The following is a 26,912-nucleotide window of genomic DNA, read 5'->3' on the forward strand; positions in this document are numbered from 1 at the left end:
AGAAAACAACACGGGCACCTTGAAAAGGGCACCTTTATTTACCCGCGTGTTTTCGTTTTAAAAACAACAACTTAAACTAAAGTTGATCGCGTTTTAATTGAGCGATCTTTTATTTGGTTGTATTTTGTAGTACGTACTGCAGTGTTTGTTAGGAATAGAGTTTCACGATTATAAATACTATTACATAATATTTTATATTTTACATGAGAGAAGAAAAGTAAGGACTGGCTGATGTATTATGCATATTTGCTGTTTATGCACCGAAGATCTTCTTCACTGTGTAACCCTAAATAAGAATAATAATAAGTATAAAAGTAAATAAAAACAAAAAACGAAAATAAAAAAATTCATGAAAGTAGAAATCAGTCGGCATAATATATATCAAAATTTCCTGAGTACAAGCGAACTTCGTTTGAAGGCACAAGTGATTGGTAATAAAGCATCTTACCGGCATGGAATAGAAAAAGAGAACCATAAGTGCTATTAACATTCCCACCACCAAAAACTTCAACAAACAAAATTTATATTGCTCCCATATCATGTAACGTAACGATTTAAAAGGATTCATAAACCACGTGAAAGATGTGTCCGGGCGACTAAAATATAAATTAATATTTATTACGATCTAGTATAATCTTTCTTTTAGCGATAAGTATCGGGAGTGCGCAGGAAATTTTTTTCTTGCTACAACATCTGCATTTTGGCAGCTTTATAGTTTAGACGAATCAATTCTGAAATCCAAACTTTCTGAATAATAAAAATTTAGAAGAAACGCTAACAGCTTTAGTTAAATACTATTGATTATAATGTGAGATTAAGTGGTGACGCTAAAAACTGCAGTCATGAACATTTAAAGCAGTCCTAAGGTGCAGATTTGATATCTAAATGTATTTGGGTAGAATAACTAGTTAATTTACTACAGCAGACCCTTTTTTGGTTATTTGCGCAAATAAAAAAATATTTCTGACTTACTTTGGTTTATCAAGCGGTTGTGGCTCATCTCTTCCTAAACCACACGGCACTTTTTCAGCCTCTTCTTGCGTGAGGAGTTCTAATTCAGCTTCAACTTTCCCCGCAAGCTCAATTGCCTCCAAATCTAAAAGAACGTTCAAAAAAGTAAATCGACGCTGCCAAAACAAGCATTCATCAACAACAAAAACATTGAAAGAAAGTAAAGGATATAAAAAAAACAGCCAGAAACTCGCAATTGCCTTCGATATAGTCTAGTACTGAAAAAATAAACGAACAACAAGACTTTATGTAATTGCATCTTTGAATAGAGTTAAGCCGGCAGTAACCTAATAAAAGATGGAAGAAGAAACGAATTTTGACGCAGTGTAGCAAATTCAAATCGGCGACATGTTTTTAAAAGGGTCAATAATTGTACACTGTGGTAGAAAAGTATGCTGGATGATGTTAAAGCTTGTATTACACGTCCCTACTATTTTTTATGTAGAACTCAAAAATTCATTGGATTTGCACCTGGTATATATATCGCTCCCAAGGTGCAAAATGTCATTTGCACTTGATAAGATGGAGGGTAATGGGTAAGTAAATTTTTGGTTATTTTAAGGCCGTCGTTGGTTATATAGAAACACTAGCTTCGACAGTTAGAAACAAATCTCACCTGTATTGACTGCAAATGGCCACCAGCCTTTCATATGTTTTACTTTAAAGATGGAAACCGTTTTATCGCATTTCATTGTATCCAAAGTACATGTTTTCGACGTTTTCGCTCCACGTGGCATATGCGCGAGGTCAAGACACAGGTCACCTGGACAATAATAAAAGAAAAGTATAAATTGTTTCGGCGTAGCTATGTGGTGTGTGCAGAAAGTTGTTAAATAACACTTGTGACAACAAAGTCGAGCTTTTTGGATTTAACTGTGTATTATTTTCTTCTTTTCTGTATAGCTTCGTCACCTTGTAAAAGATTATATACTGAAGGCTATAATTTTACAGGCCATACTGTTATCAGGATATCCACAGATTTTATCCTTGGTAATTTTAGGAGATTTTCATAGAATTTAAAAGGTTTGGGGGTCAAATGTGAGGAATAAAGATTAAAACCGTATAAAAACTAGCCACATTTTTGATGAGATTTTGCTAAATTTTTAAGAAGTTTACTAATAATCAATTCTTTTCTTATTTCAATGTCAAAATGTTCATTTTGAACTGCAGTGATTATGTAATTATAAAACATTAGTCCAGATGAAGATGAACACATGCTCAATGTGTTGTCAGATGAGACGTAATACCAAAATATTACGATGTGAAAAAGCCAATTAGTAGATTTTGGGAATAATCAACCTTCTGGGTACAAATTTCAGAATAGTTACAAAAAAGGTGAGGCTAACCTGGTTACTTGAACAATCACTTTTTTTCTGAAAGGAAGCTCCTGCACGTTTCAACATACAGAAACAACACTCTGTCTAAAACACGTCTATTTACCTATGCAGGATACGAAACCTTCATAAAAAAAACTGTGCCTAAAAACTACACACCGATAAAGTCATCTGCACTGAACGCATCCGCGTCCCACACTTGCAATGTCAATCTTGATGGCACCTTTTCTTCAGATTCATCCCAAGAGAAAAAATTAGCCTGAAATATAACATTAAATTCCCTTAAAATTTGAACAAAGAAAGGGTTTTTTTTGCATTAAATTTGATTATGGAATAAAGTTTAGGACCAGTTTTAGAAGAAAGGTGGTAAGCAACAATGTTACTTGTGGTATATGTATAATATAAATATAGTATAAAATCAAATTAGTGGTAGATATTACTATGGAATGCAAATAACAAAACATAAATTAAGGTTCTACTCCAACAGTGAATACTTCAAGCAAAACAGCAACACAAGATTAAAGTTCCTATTTTAAATTTGGACAAACCAACACATCAACACAATAAACACAATCCTCGCGTTGTACCTTTTTCTTGATGACGATTTTCTCCTCAGCTTTTTGATATTGAAACGGAAAGACGAATCTCCAATTGAAATTTCCTTCACCAGTCAGTGAGCGATAATGAACATCTGTTTGCTGTTTCTCATCCTTCATGCCCTCTAACCAACTACGTAAAAGTGTGTCACATATGTACTCACATTTCATAACCAACACAATAAATATTTAGGAGCAAAGCATAAAAAAATTAGAATTTCAAAAATAAAATAGTTCCAGCCCCCAAAAAACTCACAACAACCAGAGAAAAAAATTGTGTTCAGCAACTACGGCAACTACGTTATTAGTGTCCAGTTTTACGTGGGAAACTGGTTACCGGTCTACGGGGAAAACTGGTTACCAGTTTAGACGGAAACAAAAATACTTAGAGATGTTCAATTTTTGTGGAATCAAAAAGTACCAATGTCTGGTTACATCAGAAATACATAGGAACTAGTGTTCAGCCTACGCGGGAAACTGGTTACCAGTTAAGACGGTAAACTGGTTATCAGTCTACGCGGGAAACAAAAGACACTGGTGTTTGGTTACGCAGTGTATTATTACATGAAAAACAAACACGCATCCAAATTTGATTACGCAGTCCCCTTCACTTACCCTTTCACGTAGATATCACTACACGCTTCTCCAGTCACCAAATTGATTTCGTCCATAAGAACATCCTCAGTGTTCCAAATGATCACGCGAAGCTCGTACCTAGAATTGAAACAAAAAAGCACGTTCTGAATATTTATAATGATTGCTGTGTGAATCGTATCAAATAAACAACCAGCACCGTCCATTTACGCAACGCGGGATTAGAAAATGGACGGTCTGGGAGGTCTATAGCAATTACGTCGTAAATAATCGCTCCATAAGCAGCGAATAATTATTTAAAAATTAACAAAATATCTTAATATGTATTTTTCGTACGAATGCTTTCTTTTGTATGTTCTCATCTGGCTTTAAAACACCGAAAATCTTAAAGCGATATTTATAAATTATCGCAATTTCATCTAACCAATCATACCGAAAATAACATAAAGAATAGCTTTTGCAATTTAAAACCTAGCTAGCGCACACACAATACATTATTTGCAAATTTTTTTATTTGGTTGTGCTTCCAGTTGTTCAAAAAAGACGTTTTATGTTCCCACGTATGCAGGCCCTATCTCCACAAAAGTCAAAAAAATTTTCAAGACAGTACAAAACACACTCACATTGCTGGCTTTCTTGGTGTGATTTCCACAGGAGCACCCGGCGATGGCATGTCCATAGCAAACATATCAATCCATAATTCTACTTTGCCCTGATATAAGACATATTATTATAGTTCAAAGCGTTTGTAAGAATGCAACAGAAAAATACAACGAAATAGATTCCTGTATTTGATACTGTATAATGCCATATGGTCTGAGTGTACATAATTTGAGGGTAAAATTTAAGTAGACGTAAAACTCGATTACCTGTTCGATGCCTTGTTTTTCTGGATTGAACAGCGACCTCGTTTCAACATGTTCCGGTGTCAAGGAAAAGCCTTTATTTGGTATTCGATGCAGGTTGTGGAGAGCTTTCAAAGCACATGGTTCATCAGATGGTTTTTGATTTCCTGTGAACAGAAAAATTATTTATTGGGCATTGAATGAGATATAACATAAAGTGCAGTTGTATGGAATTGATGAAAAAATAAATGTAGCTTCCCAAATAGCTTTCCATTACAAATTTTCCACTCGAATCTGTACATGAAACTAGTCCTTACCTGCTTCATCCATAATGGTAGACGCTGCTGCGAATATCATATTCTCCACACGACATTTTCCAGGCGGTGTATAATGAGGACCATCGAGTCCTTCATCCTTACAAATTCTGGCCAGAATTTGAGTTGGCTTCATTGGGTCTCGCCATTTATTAAAACCAAACCTTTGAAGATAAGATAGTTAAAAGGGGACTGTGTATTCTAACGAAACCATGAAGATGGCAACATAGAGACGTATTTGGAGCTCATATTCACATGACTGTGGATACTAATGCAAGGTAAGGGAAAAGAAAAGGCAGTATGACATACATTTCCACAACATTTGTATCAAAGCTTAAATAGCTTTAACGGCAACACGTCATTTTTACTAAAATACTCTCTAAAAAATTGCTAGGCTCAAACCTAGAAATTAAGAAAATTTTGACGGTCTTTTGAATTCCATTTACTTTTAATACAGCTAATTAGGCTTTGTATTCAAGAACTTTTTTATGGTCAGATAAATTTGCAGGTACTTCAAAATGAAATTCAGACAAATCGATATAATAGAGACAGCTTGTCTATAGACAGATTTTTATATACACCTATATGTGTATTTACAAGGTTAATATTATCAAACATTTTAAGAAAAAAAATTTTCATAGACCTGGAATCATGAGGACGAGCTTATTCTTATAAAAAAAAAGAGTTAAAGATACATTAGGAAAAAATAAAGCTATATTTATTTGAATCAACGTTTGAAATATCATCATTCGGATATTTTGCAAGTGATTAAAGAAAAATTTATCGAAGCCGGCGTATGTTACATGGACGCCCGGAGAATATAAACACTTGAGGGGCGTCCGCCGCATTAACAGAAGCATAAGTAAGAACAAGTGAAAAAAAAGTTAAAATATTGAAATACTTACGTTGTGTATGTAGAAGACAGTCCACACGTCGGTCTATGTCTTGAGTAGAAACGGTTTTCAATATCTACTTTGGTTTCACCAATCAAATCGTCGGAACCAACCATATCGTAATCATATATTGCTATCGTCAGCATGTTTTCCATTGGAATGATCGCTTCGAAATCAAACACTCTAGGATAGACGTTTTTATATTAAGAGAGAACACAGTTACTAATAAAAATTTCAACGAAGAAGCACGGAGGACAAACGCAAAAATATATTCAGTGCTGTATGGCAGATTATTGAAGAGGTGGAGAGTTCAAGCATGGGATGGCATCATATCAGACGCAGTTATTTTCTTAATACATGTTTTGTTTATAAGCAATTAAAATTCCAAGATTACGCTTAAGGATGCTTACAAAAATTACTTTCTCAGGCTCAGAATATGCTTAGGTTATGCTTAAGGAGAAAAAGGTATATAGAAAGGTGCTTATAAAAACACACATGATCAAGCTTTAAATATGCTGATTTGAAAAAAAAATATTGCACTTGAATTTTGAACACCAGTAACTACATACAGGTTAATTCAGACATAAAAGATAGAAAGAAAAAACTGCTTACGAAACAAAAAACATAAAAACTTCATAAATGTTTTTACATAATACTTAGCATATATTAAAAAAAATATTTAACCCTACGGATGCTTATAAATGTTATGCTTATAAAAAAACATGTACCGAAAAAGAAATTTTATTATAATTAATTCTAGTGATTGCACCAGGTGAGGCTAGAACCAGGTGAGGCCAGCAGCACCGTAGTTTTGCATGGTAGATTTTCAAAGCCTCGCTTACCTTCCAAAAATTGGGTTGAGTTGCTTTGACACATAGTTATCACGATCCTTCATCTTCTGCCGGCCAAGTGAGATCACAACATAAGGATCAGACTATGAAATAAATTATTTTTTTTCGTACACTTATTACTGTTCTGTGACACAATCAACACCAAACAAATGAGACTATACGTCTGTAGACAAAACCCAGCGGGCAAACGACGTTTATCCCACGTTGATTGGACGTTCTAGTTGCGACGTCGCGACATATAAAATTAACGTCTGAGCAACTTTAGTTCAACAACATCAATTCAATTGACCTCTTCTACTAATACCTTTATAGTCTGTTTAAAACGTTTGCAATCTGCGTTAACTTAACCCCCTCTCCCATCATAACGACAAGTTGACTTGCTTTTTATACAAGAAAAGTCAACCCCCAAAACGTGTAGTAACACCATATTTTTGTCTTTTCAGTGTCAGTCTTGATGTCTAAACAACGTTAAATCGACTTCGAAATGCTCGGGTTTCTGACCTAATCAAAAAGCTTTTAAACCTCAACAGTTGTCAAAAAGTATGATCCTATACATTCTCTTGATCAGCGTTTCAAGATCTATACGATCAAGGTAACGGGTATACAAATCTCTGAAGAAAATGTTCGTGTACATTAACGAACGGTTAAGGAGATATAAAGGTTTGAAAATATTGCTCACGTCATTAAAATTCAAAGACGATTCTCTTCCATTGTTATCCGGCTCAAGTGGATTTTTCCACAGGCCTTATCGTCTAGTAATAATAATAATTTGATGTAGACACATAGCTTTATTTCAATAAAAAGTCAAGTCGCCACATTAACACACCTTTCCGTTAATGTCTGTAGGATGGAGGTCTAATGCCTAAAATGAAAGCAGAATAATAAAATTAAAAGAAGAAAAAACAAAACAGAATGGCTATTAATATAATAACATAAACACAGCATTGATTCCGTATCGTATGATTGCTTACCCGGATCACATATACCCTCACCAATACATTTACTGGTTCGTTACTTGGAAGTTTGAAAAAAGACGCGGTTGGACTTTCAACCTCGAGAAATTTTGGTAATGGATGCTTCCATACTTTTATGGCTCCCTAAAACATGAAAAAACGTTAAAGGAGGCGAGTAGAAATAATTTTTAAATAGTTGATAATCAACTGTCAACTTCAGACCATAACAAAGAATACTTAAACTTGGGACAAGTCATGTAAAAGAATATATAAACGAACTAAAATTTGGATCATCCAGTGGAATTCGACTGACTTTTTTAGCCCGATTTAACAGCTACACGTAAAAATAAATCGACTTGTGTAAAACAAACACTAAAGTAATGTCGCGTGTTGCGCTTCACGATTTGTCAAGCGAGTAATTTTTTTATTGTGACAACTCGCGCAGAAGGAACAAAGATTCCGTCATACCTTGAATTTACCCACAATTCTATGCTCGTCATCGTCATCATCCGACGTCTTTTTACCACGATACAACGGAAAAGAATGCAACCAATCGTTGAAACCGGCAAAGTCGGTAACAGTTTCCAGTTCTTGTCGAAAAATCTAAACAAAACATTGCGTCGAACAGAAAAAGAAACACAAAAAGAAACCTTGTTTGTCTACGAAAACGTGAATGAATGAATGAATGAATGAATGAATGAATAAACAAATAAACAGCATACCTTTAATCGGGTAATCTTCGGATTCGGTTTCTTTATCCGTTTCTCTGCTTCTACATCCCCATCTTCAATGTTTTTCTTTTTTTTCATACTGTCAGGTTTTACTCTTGTTTCCCTCAATTTGCGCTCATCTTCTTCTCTTTCTTCGTCTTTACTCGTTTCGTAATACCTTGACCACCAGTCCAACGACGCCTCGTCATCTTCGTCGTCATCCAATGTTTTCTTAGAGGTCGGAAGCTCAATCTTTGACTAAAATATAAAACATATGTCATCTCATTCAAATTCACGTCAAATTTGAGACACAATTTGATATCTGATGAAAAATATTGGCGTATTTTTCGCATAGGTAACCAAGGCCTAAAAGTGGTTTAAAGTTCGCAAATTTAAAAATAGATGGAAAGGGAGGATGACGTCATTAAAAACATTTCGAACACGTCTTAACCGTTTATCGCAAGGGTATATGAAACCCTTACCTTGCTTACTTTATTCGGAGAAACTTCCGCGGCAGAAACTTTCGCGAGTCCAAAAAGTCGCGAAATTTTTTGGATAAGTTTTCGCAAATCTACAAATTTAAAATTTTCACGAAATCTGAAATTGAAAAGTTTCGGCGAGATAAACTTTCGCGATACGTGATTTTTTATGTTTTTATAAAAAAAAGTGGCCTGTATTTCTTATAATGGAAGGTGTTTTTTAACGATGTAATTTTCTTTCTAATGGTATGTAAAAACTTCTATCTACAAACTGGCTTCACCGTTAAAATCACAAAACAGATCAAACACATTTTTAGGCTCGCCTTCTTGCGGCTCCCACGCATCGTCATCATCGCCTTTTTGCCAGTAACTCGGTTATAAGCCATACATATACATTTGAAACATCAACGCTTTTGTTCATCTCTAAGTTTATTCCAATCTCGTTCCCAGCGCCAGTTGTCTCTTTTTTATCGGGAGGGCGAGCCAAGTAAGGGTGAGTCAAAAAATAACTTTTAAAACCAGCAAATTTCTTTTAAATTATAGTGGATAAACTTTCGCGAATCGACAATATAGAATGTTTATACTGAATAAACTTTCGCGAATGGTCATTTTTGAAAGTTTCGTGAGACAAAGTGTCTCCGAATAAAGTAGTAACAAAAAAAGAAAGAAAATTCCAAAATAAAAATCATTGCAGAAGATTGGATCACAAAATCATCGAATTATATGCAGAGATGGTGTAGTGGTAGCCACATTCGGCTTGTAATCATAAGGTTTCAACTATTCCAGCGCATTTTAAATTTAACGTTGACAGTCAATTTGGAGCCATCTACGGACGGCGAACTTACTTCCTTATATTTAAAACTCTCCTTAAAAGTTCGTCGTTAGTCGGTGTATAACGCATAGAAACAAAAGTTGAAATATTTGTGATATAACTACGTAATTTAACATCATACTATTGTTACCAGTCCATCTACTTTTTTAGTCCGCATTGACACTTCAAGATCTAGTACATTCCAACAAATGGTGTTCATAAAAATAGACAAAAAAAAAACACATAACTAACCCTTTTCGAAGCTTTTTCAAACGACACAATCTCGTCTTTGTCTTGTTCATGGTCCTCGTTTATATCATCATACAATTCGACCATGGCTTGCTTTTTCGGAGCAGGAGATTGGGGACGAGAGGAGTCGTCATCTAGAAATCGTTACCAGACACCTGTTATTAGTAGGAAATGAAGAACGATTGGTGCAAACGCAGCCAATTATCTGTCCCGTCCGGATGACAACTAGTTTAAATATTAGTAAAAGTTAGGTGGCTACTCTCCGGTGTGTTTTAAGACGAAAATTTCTCCAAATATTCAACTTTTTCGTAAATACAGCTAAAGCTAAAAAACTCAGAAGCTCATTCTGTCATCGTTGAATTACTTCCCGCGCATTAAGGGTTGCCACGGTGAATGATATTTACTTACCAATCCTCTTTATTTCGGCTAAGTGTTTGTAATGATCAGGATCCTGCAAATACTTGTGCAGCGAGTTGACCACGTGTGTTCCCACCAATGTGAACCGACCAAACGTTCGGCAATCACGAACACGTATGGTCAGCGGTGGACAATATCGTTCGTTCTCTGGTAAGTCCTGTGCAAAGTAAAGCATGGCTTACGACTTTGAGATTTTGGGTGTTTCGTTTTGATTGTACCACTCCCCACCCCCTCCGACCCCTTAAATTAGCACCAAAACAGGAAGCACCAAAGCAGGACGTAGATTATAGGAATTAAGCTTTAGTGATTCAATTTTAGACAACAATGGTACAACCATCAATTCTTCTACACTTAAAAAACCTATTATCCTGTTTTGTACAACAAAATCGCTCAAAATCTAAAACTGTGTTAGCGTAAAAATGCAACTTGAACACTGTCAACTCACCACATCGAAGTAAGCCACCGGGTTTGCAAAGTTTGGATTTTTCTTCGCATTAACAATAACAGTTGACTGCGCCACATGTCCAGCACAGTCAGCATCTACTTGTGGACGGTCCACCGTGGTCAGATTGACACGCTTCATTTCACGAACACCCCAGAATAACACCTAAAAATATTTTTCAGTAAGAAAGTACACGGATATGTTTACCATTTTTATGGACGATAAGTAGATAGCCCTAATCCTGGCTATAACAACAACAAAAACATTGGATGCGTTATTGTTACACCAAAAATTACTTGAAAAATACTGAGTGGGCTAGGACCGAATTTTCCAAGATTGCCCATCCGTAAAAAGAGGGGAAAATATCTGCAAAAATCAACATAGGAAAAAAAAATACCATATTCATTGTACCTCAATCCTGTGTTTCTTCATAATCGGTCGAATTCCATCAGGTACTGGCAGTATTTTTCCGTCAGGTGAATCAATTGGTTCCACTTCATCGGGCAAGAAGCATTTGCCTTCGTCTACAACCTACACAGTTCAAGCACAAAGTTTAGAAAACATTATGTTTTTAACCGACTGATAGCCTTGTGGTAGAGTGTTCGCTTCCAATGCGGGAGATCGTGGGTTCAAACCCCGGCCGAGTCATGGCAGAGACTATAAAAGTGTGAATCTATCCTTTCTGCTTAACGCTCAGCATGAGAATAGGATTGATATCTTAGGCAGTTGTCTAGTTGAGCGATTGTTGTGCTTGCACGACATTCGTTGCTCAAATGGGAGCTTTAAATGCACTAGGACCCCCTTGGCAGGACCCTCGTTGATAGCAGTACCAATAGGAAGTGAAGAGGCTATCCTGGGTAAATAATTTCAATAATAAAATAATTCGCAAACACAGCATGCATGAACACATCTTCTATTGTACTGCAGTGCATTTGTTAGAATTAACTTTTGTGATTTATAACCTCCAACTGGAATAATTGTATTCTTAATTGTTTTATGAAAACATTCAAGAATAGATTCAAATGCACATACAAAAATAGAGGATGTGAAGATTTTAGGTTTAGGTGCAATTTTTCAAAGGATAATTCCTGTTAATCCAGAATTGAAGTTTGGATTTTTTTTAAGAATATCATGTGAGATAGTAGGAAGTATATGGGCAAATTCCATTTCAATAGTTAGTGGAGCCTGATACTTTTCGCGTTATTTGACTACAGTAACAACAGAAAAATTTTCCGACCTGAAGTAATTCGAATGCAGCCAATAGTTCTCCAGCTTTTTCATCACCTCTCAATATTTCAAACCATTCCAATGCAGGTGGAAAAACAGGTTTTTCATATTTCTCATGTGCTAATTTCACAATAGGCCTGGACAACGCGCGACCTATGAACTCTGAATCACCCTAAAGAAGAAAAAGAAGAGTAAAAAATTTAGCTTATGAAACAATTCGTTATAAAATATTAATTTCTCAGCTGGGATGATAGCTACCAGTGTCTATTACCACACACTTTCTGACTTTTTTGATTGCCTACGTGGATTAGTTTGTTTCTGCAATTTTTTCGAAAGAAAGTAACAAAAAATGGCATTGCTACAATGCTGAAATTTAAAAGCAGCTTTTCGCCTCAAGAAAAATTTCTGTCGGACAGAAAAAAATAAATGTAATTTTGTTTTCTCATCTTTTCAATTATTTAATTGTGATCTAAAATCTTTCCCATTCCTGCCTATAGAGACTCTTGATCATCTAACCAGGTTTTAAAAACCACATTTTCTTTTACATTTTGCTTAGCCTAACTCAAGTTTTAAAAGCCTCATAAAACGTCACAATAAAATACACCAATTAAAATTGCATCCTCACCCCAATGTCTTTATCAAATATTTCAGTTACTATGGTTGGTGGATTGCTTGCAATTGTGTTTACATCCCCCCATACAATAATATCATGGAAAATGATCATCTGGTCCCAGGTCGGTGAGCGAGTTTCCCATATGACACGTGTGTCGGCGGCTTGACTGCCTATAATAACTCGAGCAAACGCATCTAAAAAAAGTGGTGCCATGTAAAAACAAATGGAATTTGTATCAATATTTGTAACCATAAAGGAAAAATTCAGTAAGGTTAAATCTTCTGTTTAGAAAATAAAGAGCAAACAATCTACATTTATATTTTTATCATAAAAATTGCTTCAGCTATAATCTTGGCCCTACCTGATAAACCAGATGCATCACTTCCAATCAAACTTCTTGCTTGATATAAATGAGCACGCAAAATAAACTTTCTCATTTCAGTGTATTGTAGTTGGTTAGGTGGTGGAGCAAGGACTTTAGCAGCACCTTTTGGCTACAAAAAAAACAGAAACAGAACATACTGAAAACTGTATTACCCTACATGACCGATAAGCTTCTTGGACAGTTATTTTATCTTGCAATCTGAGAGATAGGTGGTTAATCAGGCTGACAGACAAAAAATGCGAGAACAGATTATTTTACCAGAATGTTACACACAACTCTATCACATAAAAGAACAGTTGATATTTTAATTAAATATTTTTTATTTTCGAAAAATATGATAAAACATATCTGTTGTATTGTGATTTTACAGTTGCAATAAGCACCCAGTCCAATACCATGGATTAGTTATTATCAGCCATTTAGGCACTGAGTGCATATTAAAGCAGATTCAAGGTTTAAATATTTAGGGCTTAAGGGTGGGCACTTATTTGAACCCGGTGGTTAATCAAGCACTGGGTGCTTAGTCAGTCATTTTCAAAAAATACAAGTATTTGCTAAAAATAATGTTATGGGGTAAAATTTCGGACAGGAAATTTGTTTTACATAACGCATTATTTTTTGTTGCATTGTCTCAGATATAGCCTTTAACTGAGCATAGAAACAACAAAGTCTTTATTCTGTTTGCTAGGCAATGTGCTCAATCAATATTAAGTTTCTATCTTCCTGAAATCTCCCTGACCCTTTCAGTTATTATTGACCGAAATTTCACTTATTGGAAGCTTGGGTTACCATAGAAAATGTAAATTCAATTACAAGCAAGCATATTGATACAACAGACTGAAAAAAAAACTCCTGACATTTTCCTACTATATCAAGGAAATTGCCGATATTTCTGATTTTTTCCTAGCAATTCTTAACATTTGGGACTTTGGTGGCAGAGTGGATACCCTGAAGAACAGCACAGATAAACTCTAACAATTTACACAAACAAAAGTTTACCATTTGGAAACCTTTTGGTGCGTCCTTCAAAAAATCTTTTTTATGTTTGTGTAGACCAAGCCATATGAGTATATTTAATTTTGCTTGTATGTTCCAGCCTTTAGGTCCTTCACCTCTTTTACCAGGTAACTATTGATGAAGAAATATCACAATAAAATCAAAGTATATAAATGACAAGATAAGTGAACAACCAAATATCAAGTAAATAAGGTAATTTCAAGACCTGAAAATTGCTCAAATGTCTGTTTAAATACTCTCAAACAAAGGTACTTCTCCCAATTTTATTGGTATTAACTCAAAACTTAGCAAAGGTGAAACGCACCCTTAGAAATATGGTCTGTAACCTTCCAGCATCTCTTCCTCGTTCATAATCTGTTTGTGAGTAGATAACATGCTGGGCGGGAATGCGTGTATATGCAACTCTTTTACCACCGCTCAACATCCAGATGAAGATGTCAGGTAAACTGTCTTGAGGCTAAACAAATAGTTTTTTTTTCTATAAAATGTGTGCATGCTATTGCTTAAATATTGTATAATTTCATTTAAATTTTCAATTACCAATCTTGTACAACAATCTTGTAAAACATTCGACAAACATTTCAAAATAACTAGGCATGGAATTGTACTTTTAAAACATGGAATTTTTCAGGCTTTTAATACATTAACAAGATTAATTATTATTCGTGAGATTTAATGTTAGTTATTCAGTATTCATGACAAAGTTACAATAAGAACTACTCGAAAATACATCTCTGCAAAAATTCTATAAAAACTTCTTCTATTGGGGATATTTGTGGCAATAACAAGTAAAACCAGGTATTATTTTCTGCATGTATATTTTTATATATCATACATACACTGTAAAATTTATTTTGTTAAGATTACTATAAACAAACAGCAATAGAAAACTGAGGATTGAATAAAAAAATTATTGAGTTAATTCTATAATCTGTTTTTAAATAAAAATTCTGTATCCTGCCACTTTTCATCGCCCTCTGCCTCTTCTATTCACAATGAAAAACAGTATGAATTCTTACCTCCACTAGAATTGTTTGTATTCTTTTCTGAAATTCCAACACACATTTGAGATTCTCTTTAATGTGACTGTTATCACGAATGCTTTCCAAAACCATTCTTGCTTGCTCAGCTACTTGGCGCTAAAAAATAGAAAAAAGTCCAAGTCCAAACTAAAAATAAGAAGTTGGTAATAATCAGTTGACTTATCGATTAAAAAATAAAGTCAAGTGGCATTGTTTTCACTAAAGCTGATAGCCTCTAAATAACGATTAGAGTGACACTAAACCGAAATAATGATAGAACATATACATAGAAACGATTCTTGCAGATTATAAGACTAGGAGTAGCTACCATTTTTCGGTCAGAGAAGGAACTATAGCGCTGAGAAAATGCTCTTCAATTATATTGATATAATATATAAATTTCATTGGTTCGCACTGAATTGTACACACTAATTTAAATTTTTAAAGGACAAGACTTTATGGTATAAATTAAATTAATTAGGCAGTTTTTTTGCTTCAAAAATTATCTTGCTGGGATACACTGTATTAGGAATTATCTTTTTGTGAGAAAGAATCTGAGAACAAAGTTCGTTTTCTGTCAGGTAAGATTAAAAATTATCCCACAGTTTTGAATTATAAAACATGCTGATCGAACTTTACTTGATAAGTGTATGATCGCTTTTTTAAAATGAAACTTTTAGACACACAAAAAAAATCAAATTTAATAATTTGTGGATTTCAAAACAGCAGGAACTCTCAACATAATTACATCAACAATATCAAAACAAAAAACAGGTATGCTTATTTTTTCACAGCAGGTATTCTCCTGTTTTTCTATTTGAATTTTAATTAAACAAAATTATTACCTTTATATTAATCAAGCATATATTATTGCAGAAAAGTCATAATTGACTATTATAATATCACATACCACTTCTGATAAACACAGTTTGTTTCTCTCACGGTCCAATTTTGACTTCCCGATTGTTGACCCACTAATCCGTCCATCAGCAATAGAAATAAAATGCCTGAAATGAATGAAATGCTTTAAAAAAAATTATCCTATGACTATTAAATAGCTTTTATATTTAGAATATGCTTAAACTTTACCAGGTGTTACAACAAAGATTTTAAATAAATCCTAGTCAGCAGCTTTCCTTTGATACCTGTGAAATCTTTTACCTCTTGGAATATGTTACTACTAGTCGATGGCCCGTGGAAAAACCCACGGTGTAGCCCGTCTTTTTAATACCGCATTACGCATGTCTCGCTACTTGTGGTACCATTTTGCGTGACAGACAGACGTATACAGGTATTATAATATAGATTATAATGGATTGATAGTTAATCAGCTCTTAACAGTAAGTTTTATATTTACTAAGTAAACTAGAACCTTTGTTGTTTGGTCCCTTTTTTATGGTTAGTTATGTCAGACAGTACATGCTTTGACTTAAGTACTGCCAGCAATAGCAACCTTAGTGTATTAACATTTTCCATCTTATTGAATACAAAAGCAATTTAAAAACTAGCTTTGTGTACTGCTTAGTCATACAAACATAAATAAAAATATGTAGAAAAATTGAGTGGATAAAACTATAGATTATATGGAGCTTTATCCACTATATTTATATATACTATATAAAAGTTGTTTTATAACTTGATTTCATGTTCTTTAAGCATTCAAATTGGCTTTTTTGCTTTTTTAGTTTTCCATGCAACATAACTTTAATAGCTTTAAGGGAGAAAAAGTATGCCTAATACACTCACTGCGAATGCTGAATGATTTCATGTAAACATCTCTGCAAATGTTTGTATGTGTCATCTAAATCCATTTTTACCCTTTCGTGAATGTCATCCAAACTGTCACTCTATAATGGCAGAAAAAATGCTAGTTTTGTGTATTTGAAATACCGGTGATGTAGCACAGAGTAGAGATGTGAAGTGTCAATCCAGATTGCTTTTTCACAAAAAATAATAATAATACTAGTCAGATACTGGTTTTGCCCAGTCCTTTATTTACTTCAATACTTTTTATTCTTTTGTATTTAAAAAAATTATTTCAGCCCAAACAGAACCAAAACACATCAGGACGCAGCATCGGCATGGACAAAATTAAAAATGGTCATTCTTAAGAAATATTACTTTTGTATTAATTCTTTATCCTACCAATGGAAAAATAGTTTTTAAAAAAAGAATGTTTATGAAAAGACAAAAGTGCTTTATTTACAAATCAATTTTTGGGTTCAGACATTTATGGTGAAAACATACAGAAATACTGAACTCGACTGATTTGAAATTACGTGGACAGACAATATAAGTATTAATCAGAGATATGCCAATAATCCAAGAAATATGTTGACAACTTACCAAAGCTTCCAACAGTTTATTCAACATGTTTGATAAAAACAGTCTTCTTCGATGATCCTGCCAGGAAAACTTTATATGAAGACAAGGTTTTGTATCATCATATGGTAAATGATAGTACTGACGATCAGCAGATATTGCTTTGCATTGCTGTGATAAAGAATGGACAAACCGGTCATCGCCTGGATCGCCTTCGTTTGCATCCACAACATCTCTAATCACATGGCCATCAATAGTATTTCCAGAATTACCTGTAGAATAAATTAAACAAACAATCAAATACAAACATTTTCAGACTAGCAAAACTCTTTTAACGTTCTGGATAAGTTATGTCACAGTAAACCATCTTTTTAAACATATGCCATATCCTCAAGTGCCAGAATACAGACATGCAGCATTTAAGGATCAAGTAAAAATTAAAGACACTTTTTCCATGCCCCTTCACAGTCAATTTTTTGCAGAGCAGATAATGATATTCAATGCTATAGGTGAAAAGCATTTTTTAGTATGTCACCATCTAGGGAAGAAGTATGGAACATTTGAAAAATCATTTTTGTAACATTATTTATATTTAAATTTAAAACATTTTAACACTAAACAACTTTGGAAGGTGACTTATCATGACATGCATTTTTCTACTTTCTGCATGAAGAAGATATTATCTGCACTGTGCAAAGTAAACAGCTGTTGTTTAGAGGTATGTGTTATATACATTACAACAATGTAATTTATTATAAATTACATTGTTGTCATATTAATTTTAGGTGCACAAAAAGTAAACACCCAAAAGTAAGGTAGTCTAGTAGAATACAAAAAAACCCTTTACACATAACGCATAACATTACGCATAACGAATACCCAAAATTAAAAACCTTTCGAGTTTTGCAAATTCAAGTTAATGCAGAAAATAAAAGCTCTGACATCATCTTTCATAACGAGCTTGAATGATTAATGAAACATTAAAATATATTCTTTAGCTTGTTATTTAATCGTTTAACTGAACTTAATAATCTATTCGTTTGAGGCATTGTTGGTTGACATACTAAAAATTACTACTACTACAATACCTATAGACATTTCAAACTGAATTGTTCGATCCGCTGTTTTTCTTTCTATCATATTGGCATCGTGAATACAAGCAAAAAGCTGGAATGTTTCTTCTTTGCCAGAAGCAGTCTGTAAAAAAATTTAGGTTACCTTTATTTTAAGTTATTGTTCAGATGGAACTAATCTGAAAACATTAAAAATGCTTAAAGATGACTCCTTACATCTGATATTGGCGATGCCGCTTCTACTTCAACTTGCTTTATAGCAGCATCTGAAGCAGAATCTCCCATTTCTGCTTGAACAGCCATCAGCAAGCGTCCACGATAGCCAACACCTTCACCCTAACACATTGTTACATAGCATTTCAAGATAAATGTTTTTATATAGGTGAATATTTATCATAGCACATCCGTATTTCATTCTAAACAGAGAATGCTTCACCCCGATCAGACGTCTGATCATGACGGGCGAGTATAATGCGTGTAAGTCATATTGAAGAAGAACTACTTTGTTTATCACTAACATACTGCCAAGCAGTGAGCGGGATTCGATCCGCGGTCCCCAGAACTGGGAGCTGCAGACAAACCCACTACACTACGTGCGGCAATTAGCACCCTAATCTCTATTCTCTGATTTAATTCCATGAAATATATTAGATTTTTATGAACCAAAAGTGTAATATTTTCTAAATGTGCAATAAGCATTAACAAAACATGTGTATTATATGGAAGAATTGGTTTCATTTTTTAAGATGTGATTATCAAGTTATATTTATTTCATAATGCCAATTTAGCTAATATCCACACCATACTGTCTACTGAGGATAACTAAAAACATAAAAGTATAACTCACTCACATATTTAAAAAGCATACATAAATTTGCTACGGAAGCTCAAAAAGATTAAAAGAATGAAAAAAATACAGTGGTATCATAATGCTTACCAATCCAGCGTTGAGACTATTATGTTCATCAAACAGTGAGAAATCACGAGTAGAACCATATAAATTCACCCAACATGGACCAAAAGTTGGCATAAAACCTAACCCAAATAACAATGTAAATCAGAAAAAAAATTATAAATGACAAAACATGCACACGATGACAAAATAAGTAAATAAGTAAATACAACTGGAAATAAAAAAAATTATATGATCAACAGAAAGCAAGAAGAATTAAACACAACATAACGGCACAATGATTTAGACAATGAATTGAAGATGTAAAGTAAGAAAGATGTTTTTGCTTGTATAAGGGAAGAAGAACTTAAAAAAATTCACAAATATTACAACATTTTCTTGTATCGTATCCCTACCATCTGCATGTGAATTAAATCTATAAACTAAAAGTTGAATGTTAATTATTTTCACTGTTTAAAGCTGAATTGTCAAAAATGCTCAAAACAACGTTAACTTAAATTAACTGCACAACAGACATTAGTGTCTGTTAAATAACTAATAAGGATATGTAAAAATACAATCAGAGTGCAAAACTTGTAAAACTCAATATAAAAAATTCTGAAGAGATAAAATATGTAAACTAAAATAAAAAAAGAAAGGAAAGGAAAAAAGATCGATTAACCCTCTACAGCAAAGTATTACTATTAGTATTATGCAATGCAAGATGGCAATTTATCCCTTCACCGCCCCTTGTGATTATGCTCACCTCTCAAGCTCTACAATGGTATTTTAAATAAATTTAAGTTTTAATTCTTATACAAGCAAAATAAAATCTTCAGGGCATGTTAACGCCAAAATTTAGGATATTCCCTTTCACCTACCATTAGCACCGTCATTTGAAATCTGAGAGAGATCAATGAAGTGAGTGCCTACAACTTCATCTGTAACAGAATCACTAAAACAACAAAGTGCCATTGTTTATTTTCTTTTTTGCTCGATTTAATAACATAGTTTGGAGAAACAAAGCAAATAAAAAATAAACACCAAAGACAATACAAAAATTGACAAACACGTTTTGTATCTTAATTCTCTATGTCTTAATGTATATAAGATTTTGGAATGTGATTTATTATTAGAGTGAACCCAAGGTATAAAATGATGTTGGACTTATATTATAGAGCCTAAAAAGTTGGTTAACTAAAAAGTTTTTTTTTATTTTTTTAAAGAAGCTCTTTTCGTTCTCAAGATATCTACATTTCAAAAATTTCAGATTTAAAAATGCTGCATAAATTATGAAGTCATACTTAAGTAATCGCAAATTTTGACATTTTCTATCATCAGTAATTTTAGACCTGTTAAGGGATGTGCATTTAAACTTCATCAATGAATAGATAGTATAAAGGTAAATTGAATAACATAATTATTTTTTCCAATATGACACTCGTTTACTCGTCCTAGGCCTCTTAAATTTTTATTTTCCATTGACTCAATAACTGGGGATCTGGGGACAAAACAAAACAAAACACATAACCCTAATTGGAGAAGTAAATAATTAACCAGTTTTTGTCTAAAGCCTTATTAAGGGGCAAGTGGTTTGCACTGATGAGAGTGATTACTCACTTTCTTAGTAAAAAGCATGGATTATAGGAATGTTTGTAAACTACATTTGTTGGTATAATTTAGTAACTATCTGGCTTGCTCTACATCAGTATAAAACAAATCTTGAAATTGGTATTGACCAGAAAGGAAAATGATGGTAGAGCATAATCATTGTTACCTGTCTTTTAATTGAATTTTAATTCTTCTGCATAGAGGTGGAAACTAAATATAAAGAAAATAAATAAAAATTTCCATGTTTTTTTTTTGCTTAAAGGAAAACAAACTACAAAAAGTTAAGTTTCTTAGTGAGTTTTGCATCGTCAAGTTTTGTTTATTACAGCTACATCTGGGTAAAATAAATTTTAATATGAAAGTTGTGTTACCAGTTCTGAAAATGTGATTTGTTCATTCCACTCTGGTTCATATGTATGCTTCTTCACAGAGGTTTTTGCCTAAAAAGATGACACAGGATTGTAGAAGTATTATTGAAAATGTGATTTTACCAAACCTTTTACATGGTCCCATAGTGCTTCATCATTACAGTGTTATACAAAAAAATCCCTACCCTTTGACCTGCAAACTGAACATCTATATAAGGATCAACCAGGTCTCTAACTTCACCAGTAAAAGCTTTCTTAACATTAGCCATTAAACCTGAATTCACTAAAAAAGACAGGGTTAAACTTTAGAATATGCAATTATAATCAATAAGAAAAAATATTGGCACATGACTGCCAATGTTGAAGTTTGTCGCCACAAGTAGTAATTTCAGCTATTTCTATATTAGATCTCCACAATTTAAACTTGTAAATGTTTGGGTGATTAAATGCAACCTCTTAGCTGTACTAATTGTTGCCGGTGTCAGTATAAGACCCTTTTAAATATCCACATATCATGGTACTTGATGTGGATTATTCGGAAAGTTCGGATTGTCAGAAAGTGCAACTACCATATTTAAATGCTGTTTAGCATGCCTACCCATTTACAGAATTCTCTAAGCTATAGAGTACTGCCTAAAAAGCTGTTGTTGTGGCAATTTTTTTTGTTACTGATTGTAGAATACGTTTGGCAAAGAACTGGAAAGCAATTTGTAACAAAATCTTACTTTTGGGCAGACCTTCTGCTTTATAAAGTTTAACAACAATTCGAGCCTTTGGTCTTTCAGCAGGTACACCCTCAGGTAGTAATAAATTTCCTTCAATATCGTCTTCGTTGTCTTTCACACTTGGAGGTTCTTTGATAGGATCTCCCTTGCCAAGGACTGTAATGTCTACTTTTAAATACCCCTGAAATATACAATATTATAATTTCTCAATAAAACAGAAATGAATATTTCTAAAAATTAATGGGTGAAAAAAGTGCCGATTGATCTTGATTGATCTATACTAAATTTAACTGTTATGCTACAAATTATTAGTTGCAGAATAAGCGATGAAAACGTTTTTCCCTATGAAATAAAAAAATAATTGCAAAAAATATATATTTGTAATTTGCAATTAATTATGAAATATCTTTTTGTGCATTTAATAGACAACAGGTAGAATTGTGCCATCACAACATTTTACAGCTCCCATTTTTCAAGTACTTCATTTTTTTAAATTTTGAAACTCTTTACAGGGCGTAAATCTTCCCATTTTCTTAGAGTGATGATATTAGTAGTCTTTCACAAAAGTTCCCAAGCCACTCAGTCCTTTTTTTTAATCTGTTTTGGTACATCCTTTATTTCTGAGTTAAATCTGGCATAAAGAATCTAGATAGGGAATGCTTGTCCATGATAGCTATACACTATTACTTAAAATGAACAATCAACTTTGTAATTTTATCACATGGATTTTCTATTTTTTAAAATGAATTTACACAAAACTGTTTGTCACTAAAATTTAGTTGCTCCTCTTGTGTAAATTAATCACTGCTTCTTCTTTTAATTTAAAATGTTTTTAATTTTAATTAATGATAATTTTTGCCTAATATGGTTTTACAAAAAAAATTATTTGTTAACATTACCAGATTTGCTGCAGTTTACATAAACCAATTATATGAAGTATTTTTACAACAGTTAAACAACATGAAAAGTATATAAAACTTTTTGATGATATAGATCTTTTGTTTTTAAATTTACATGGTCAAATTTACCATACACAAGAAAAATTACCTTGACACCAGCGCCTGATGCACCTAATGTTTCTTCAGGATCTGTTAGTACTGCCCATCGTCGCACAAAACGATGATCAGCTTGTGCATAAACCGTTCCAATATCAAGCTAAAAAAATTAAACAATTTGTGAGTTTGTAAAAAGTAGCAATTAAAAGAGATTTGATACTTACAAGTCAAAAAGATGTTGACACTAACAATGCCTAAACCTTTTTTTTTCTATGTTGCATAAAATGCTTTTAAAATTCTCACCTTAAAAGAACCAATCAGTGCACCTTGACTCACAAGATTTCGTCCAGTAAAAACTTGAAAATTTATTATCTTGTCAAACAAAACTGGTGCTGGCATTTTAAAATCAAACACAAAAAATTCATCCCAAAATGGCGTGTTGGTTTGTTCTTTTACAGCAGTGTGCTTCTTTTGGTTACCAATAGTGACCGTGCAAACAGGATCCAACTGCATTCCTGATAATTGTCTAGCTTCAATTATTCGTAATTGTATCTGATAGTCAATCTCTTTGACAGGTTCTCTTGTTTCAACACGAACCTTTGGATGTTGGTGGCTGTGAAGAAAACATTCCAGAAAGCAAATATAGTAGGTGCCATGTAGGATAAAATCCAATTTAACAAAACTTTTTTTTACTATTCTAACATTTTCACATCAATTTTTTTTAAGAAAGCAAACCTTTTTGATATTTTCCTACAATTGATCATTATTTTAGTTCTGAACAAGAGAAATTATCAAGAAATGCCTAACTAGCAACACCAAATTTTTTGAGACCAAACAACTTACAATTTCCCGTCCTTAACACCACTCACAGAATTCAAACTGTACTGGGAACCTCTTCTACTGGAGGACTGTTCTTTAGCTTGCAACATCTGTCCAAATGGACCAGCAACCACTCCTAGTTGGTTTGGATCAGGTGTCTTTTGACTGTGACTGTCAACACTAAACAATGCAGGTCCATCAGATTGAGATCTGGAATACAATTATAATTTTGATTTAACAATATTGGTTTGTACCAATGTTATCCATACTAGAAAACAAACCTTTATAATATTGTTACGTCTATTGATATAAATATGAGAAGTACACACATAACCTTGTTCTCAGAATGTATATTATAGTAGTTGACTTTTTGTCTAAAACTAGGAGGAAGGGGTATTCCCATGGATTTTTCCATGTGCTAACAACTAGTATTTCCAAATATTGTTATCTGTCATTAACTATAACATTAACACCTTATGTAAGCTACAAACCTATTATTTTTTACTCGTTTCTCACGAGGTGTTGGCAAACTCAGGAGTGAGCCATGTAATCCTCCATTACGTTCATGCTTATAACCAGGAAGACTAAATCCAGATCCACGTCGACCTTTACTTGATGGTACAAATTTAGTCTCTATGCCATCTAGGCTATCACCGTATGCATTATTCCTTGACTGGGGTATGCCAAACAGCAATTCTCGTATGTTCCCATCTGGAGGATTATATGTAAGTTCGAGAGAAATTTGTGCCTACAAAAATAATGTATTTTTTTGTTTACAAAAGCTGTTGCACAGATTATGTGTAGGTTCATTCCAAGGTCCAAAATTCCCTTTAAATCTTTACCACACCCTGTTCATAGCAGAGAAAACTGTACAGCTATTCACTTCATTGTTTTAAAAATAAGCTCACCTTGAGAACTGTGTTATTATTGTCCAGCAAACTATCAGTTATATCAAGATGATTTTCATTGATGAGTTTTTGTAAGACCATGCGAAACACACCAACAACTCTAAAAATACAAATTTGAAGTGAGAAAACATTATACATGGGTAAAAAAAATGCTTACAAAAATACATGCAATCCTGTGCATCGAACTTATCAATGTTAACATCAGACTTCCTGTGTTATTTTTATAAATTTAAAATCATAAGCACTATTAATTGATGTTGAGGCCAACACAATCTGTTTTCCTGTATTTCCGTGGCTCCTTTCAGGTAGAGGTAAATAAATGTAGTGGCTATATCCGATAAACAAATATTGTGTGCTCAAAATATTGCCAGCATACATTTACAAGATAATGGAGTTTAAATATTGCAATGTCATCATGTTTGAAATATCTGTAATCTAATAAGACCAGATTTATTGAAGAAACAAAACAATTAAAATATTGAAACTAACTCACTAAACTCTTTATTTTATTTTATTGCAAGTATTAAACTACAGTCTAGTTATCCAGAAATGTTTTGTAGTGTGATGTTGTAATAAGGACATAAATTGCTTTAAGCACCATAGTAAAGTTCTGTAATTAATGTGCATTTTTTGTCACAAAAAAACTTGGGAGAAAAACCAACTTGCTGGAACAGCATGACACAGCTCTATACCTAATGTGCATTTTGTATTGTAACAAATTTTTTACATTACATTACATAGTTCTTTTGTCTAAGTGGATTCTTCACTGGCTTAGCATTGGAACTCTAATGTGTCTCTGTGACATTATGGAAAGGAAAATAATTAAAAAAAACTGTGGCAGTTTTATCAATAATGTGTTTTTTGTGACATTGTATATGACTAGTTGGAATAAAGTTAGATGTTTTAATAGTTAGCTCAGAATTTGTAGGTTAAGAGAAACCAATATTATGCCTGCAAGTGTGATAAAAAGAATAGTATAGCAAGCACTTTAGCAATTAATTTATTTTTTTTACTAATAAAAAGTTCATCACCCATAGTTTTTCTTTACATCACAAACAAGTAAAAAATGTTTAAACTTTATCAAAGCCTTTAAAAATGCCTTTTTTAGAATGCAAAATTATTTTTATTGCATTTACAGGACTTTTGTGATATACATTGTTTCTTTATGCCTTTAAGATAGAAAGAAATTAACAGAACAAGAATTATCTACCTGTTGCTAAATATTTTATTGTGATTGAGGACTTGAATTTCAATGTATTCACTCGGAGATAACGGACCTTCCAAAGGCCAGTCAAATTCCTAAAAATGGAGAGACATAATAGTTAATTATTAATGATTTTTGTCCAATACTCAATAGAATGTTAAGATTGGTTATATAACATAATGTTCACAGTTGCTTAAATTGGTTAAATTTCAAGCAAGCATGCTAAACTGTTATTTCATTATTAACGCATTGTAGAGTGTAAGTTTTATTGCAAAGTATACCCTTGAAAGGAATTTTAAGGAATAAGGTGTTGATATTGCGATTTGTGTTAATTCTGTTGTTATCTTTCAGTAACCAATACAATAGTATTAGAGACTGGTGAAGTCTTCAAGTTACCTCATCAAGGTAAGAATCATTTAACAATGGTAGCAGAGTTAAAAGGTACAGATCAACTGGCCTGGTATTTATGATCATTGTGCGAGTGACATTTGAGTTGAAAGAAAGCAATTGAGGGCACACACCCGGATGTGTTCCTTGAGGTAAGAAAGATAACTTTCCCTTTTGTTGGCTATTTGTTGACACGTGTGTGTGCAAACCAATTGGTGAAGTGGTTTGTGAACAATGGCAACAACAACATTGAAGGCTCCACCAGCGTTTAAAGAGGATGATGACTATAGCAGTTGGAAGAACGATTTGGAGATCTGGCAGATGTTTACAGAACTACCAAAGAAAAAGCAAGGTCCAGCTGTATACCTGTCACTGACTGGTCGGGCACGGGAGGCAGTACGCGACCTGACACCTGCAGAAGTGGGATCAGATGATGGTTTGGACAAGATTATATCTAAGCTAGATTCAATATATTTGAAAGATGAAAGCACAAGAGCATTTATTGCTTTTAAAGAGTTTTATGACTATAAGAGGAATAGTGGAGACAAATTTCCTGATTTTATTGTGCAGTTTGAGAAGCTTTACAATAAGATATCCAAATATGATATGGCATTGCCTGAAGCTGTCAGGGCATATTTTCTTCTCACAGCTGCGAATATGTCTGAAGAAAATGAAAAACTGGCTCGTACAACTTGTGCAGAACTCAAGTATAAGAATATGAAGGACACAATCATGAAGATATTTGGAGAACTGAACACAGCAGAAGACGCTGCACATTTGGGAGCTCTTCCTGTGAAACAAGAATGCTTATATGGAAATCTTCATGCTGATACCAAGGACAGCTT

The 26,912-nt window shown here is 33.5% G+C and overlaps 1 protein-coding gene across 1 annotated transcript in view; it reads right to left on the reverse strand.

The window, feature by feature from the left end:
* Positions 1–77: 77 nt before the first annotated feature.
* The window catches only part of LOC130622730 (otoferlin-like), a 38,701-nt gene continuing 11,866 nt past the window's right edge, over positions 78–26,912 (reverse strand). Inside the window, exons 3-45 of the mRNA XM_057438227.1 lie at positions 25,687–25,775; positions 24,477–24,576; positions 24,060–24,316; positions 23,593–23,778; positions 23,053–23,362; positions 22,802–22,909; positions 21,755–21,935; positions 21,215–21,312; positions 21,033–21,101; positions 20,828–20,871; positions 19,932–20,005; positions 19,096–19,193; positions 18,375–18,494; positions 18,174–18,282; positions 17,110–17,357; positions 16,510–16,610; positions 15,674–15,770; positions 14,761–14,880; positions 14,046–14,198; positions 13,724–13,852; positions 12,701–12,833; positions 12,352–12,533; positions 11,737–11,898; positions 10,911–11,030; positions 10,503–10,664; positions 10,049–10,214; positions 9,644–9,774; positions 8,114–8,359; positions 7,860–7,994; positions 7,410–7,535; positions 7,265–7,300; positions 6,430–6,521; positions 5,600–5,770; positions 4,698–4,858; positions 4,405–4,547; positions 4,159–4,247; positions 3,557–3,655; positions 2,933–3,074; positions 2,505–2,604; positions 1,628–1,774; positions 973–1,096; positions 449–596; positions 78–286 (exon numbers count right to left, since the gene is read on the reverse strand). Coding sequence (XP_057294210.1) covers positions 254–286; positions 449–596; positions 973–1,096; positions 1,628–1,774; positions 2,505–2,604; positions 2,933–3,074; positions 3,557–3,655; positions 4,159–4,247; positions 4,405–4,547; positions 4,698–4,858; positions 5,600–5,770; positions 6,430–6,521; positions 7,265–7,300; positions 7,410–7,535; positions 7,860–7,994; positions 8,114–8,359; positions 9,644–9,774; positions 10,049–10,214; positions 10,503–10,664; positions 10,911–11,030; positions 11,737–11,898; positions 12,352–12,533; positions 12,701–12,833; positions 13,724–13,852; positions 14,046–14,198; positions 14,761–14,880; positions 15,674–15,770; positions 16,510–16,610; positions 17,110–17,357; positions 18,174–18,282; positions 18,375–18,494; positions 19,096–19,193; positions 19,932–20,005; positions 20,828–20,871; positions 21,033–21,101; positions 21,215–21,312; positions 21,755–21,935; positions 22,802–22,909; positions 23,053–23,362; positions 23,593–23,778; positions 24,060–24,316; positions 24,477–24,576; positions 25,687–25,775 — 5,739 coding nt within the window. The 3' untranslated portion in view covers positions 78–253. The remainder of the gene's footprint in view (positions 287–448; positions 597–972; positions 1,097–1,627; positions 1,775–2,504; positions 2,605–2,932; positions 3,075–3,556; positions 3,656–4,158; positions 4,248–4,404; positions 4,548–4,697; positions 4,859–5,599; positions 5,771–6,429; positions 6,522–7,264; positions 7,301–7,409; positions 7,536–7,859; positions 7,995–8,113; positions 8,360–9,643; positions 9,775–10,048; positions 10,215–10,502; positions 10,665–10,910; positions 11,031–11,736; positions 11,899–12,351; positions 12,534–12,700; positions 12,834–13,723; positions 13,853–14,045; positions 14,199–14,760; positions 14,881–15,673; positions 15,771–16,509; positions 16,611–17,109; positions 17,358–18,173; positions 18,283–18,374; positions 18,495–19,095; positions 19,194–19,931; positions 20,006–20,827; positions 20,872–21,032; positions 21,102–21,214; positions 21,313–21,754; positions 21,936–22,801; positions 22,910–23,052; positions 23,363–23,592; positions 23,779–24,059; positions 24,317–24,476; positions 24,577–25,686; positions 25,776–26,912) is intronic.

Source organism: Hydractinia symbiolongicarpus, chromosome 12 (genome assembly GCF_029227915.1).
Source record: "Hydractinia symbiolongicarpus strain clone_291-10 chromosome 12, HSymV2.1, whole genome shotgun sequence".
Lineage (NCBI taxonomy): Eukaryota > Metazoa > Cnidaria > Hydrozoa > Anthoathecata > Hydractiniidae > Hydractinia > Hydractinia symbiolongicarpus.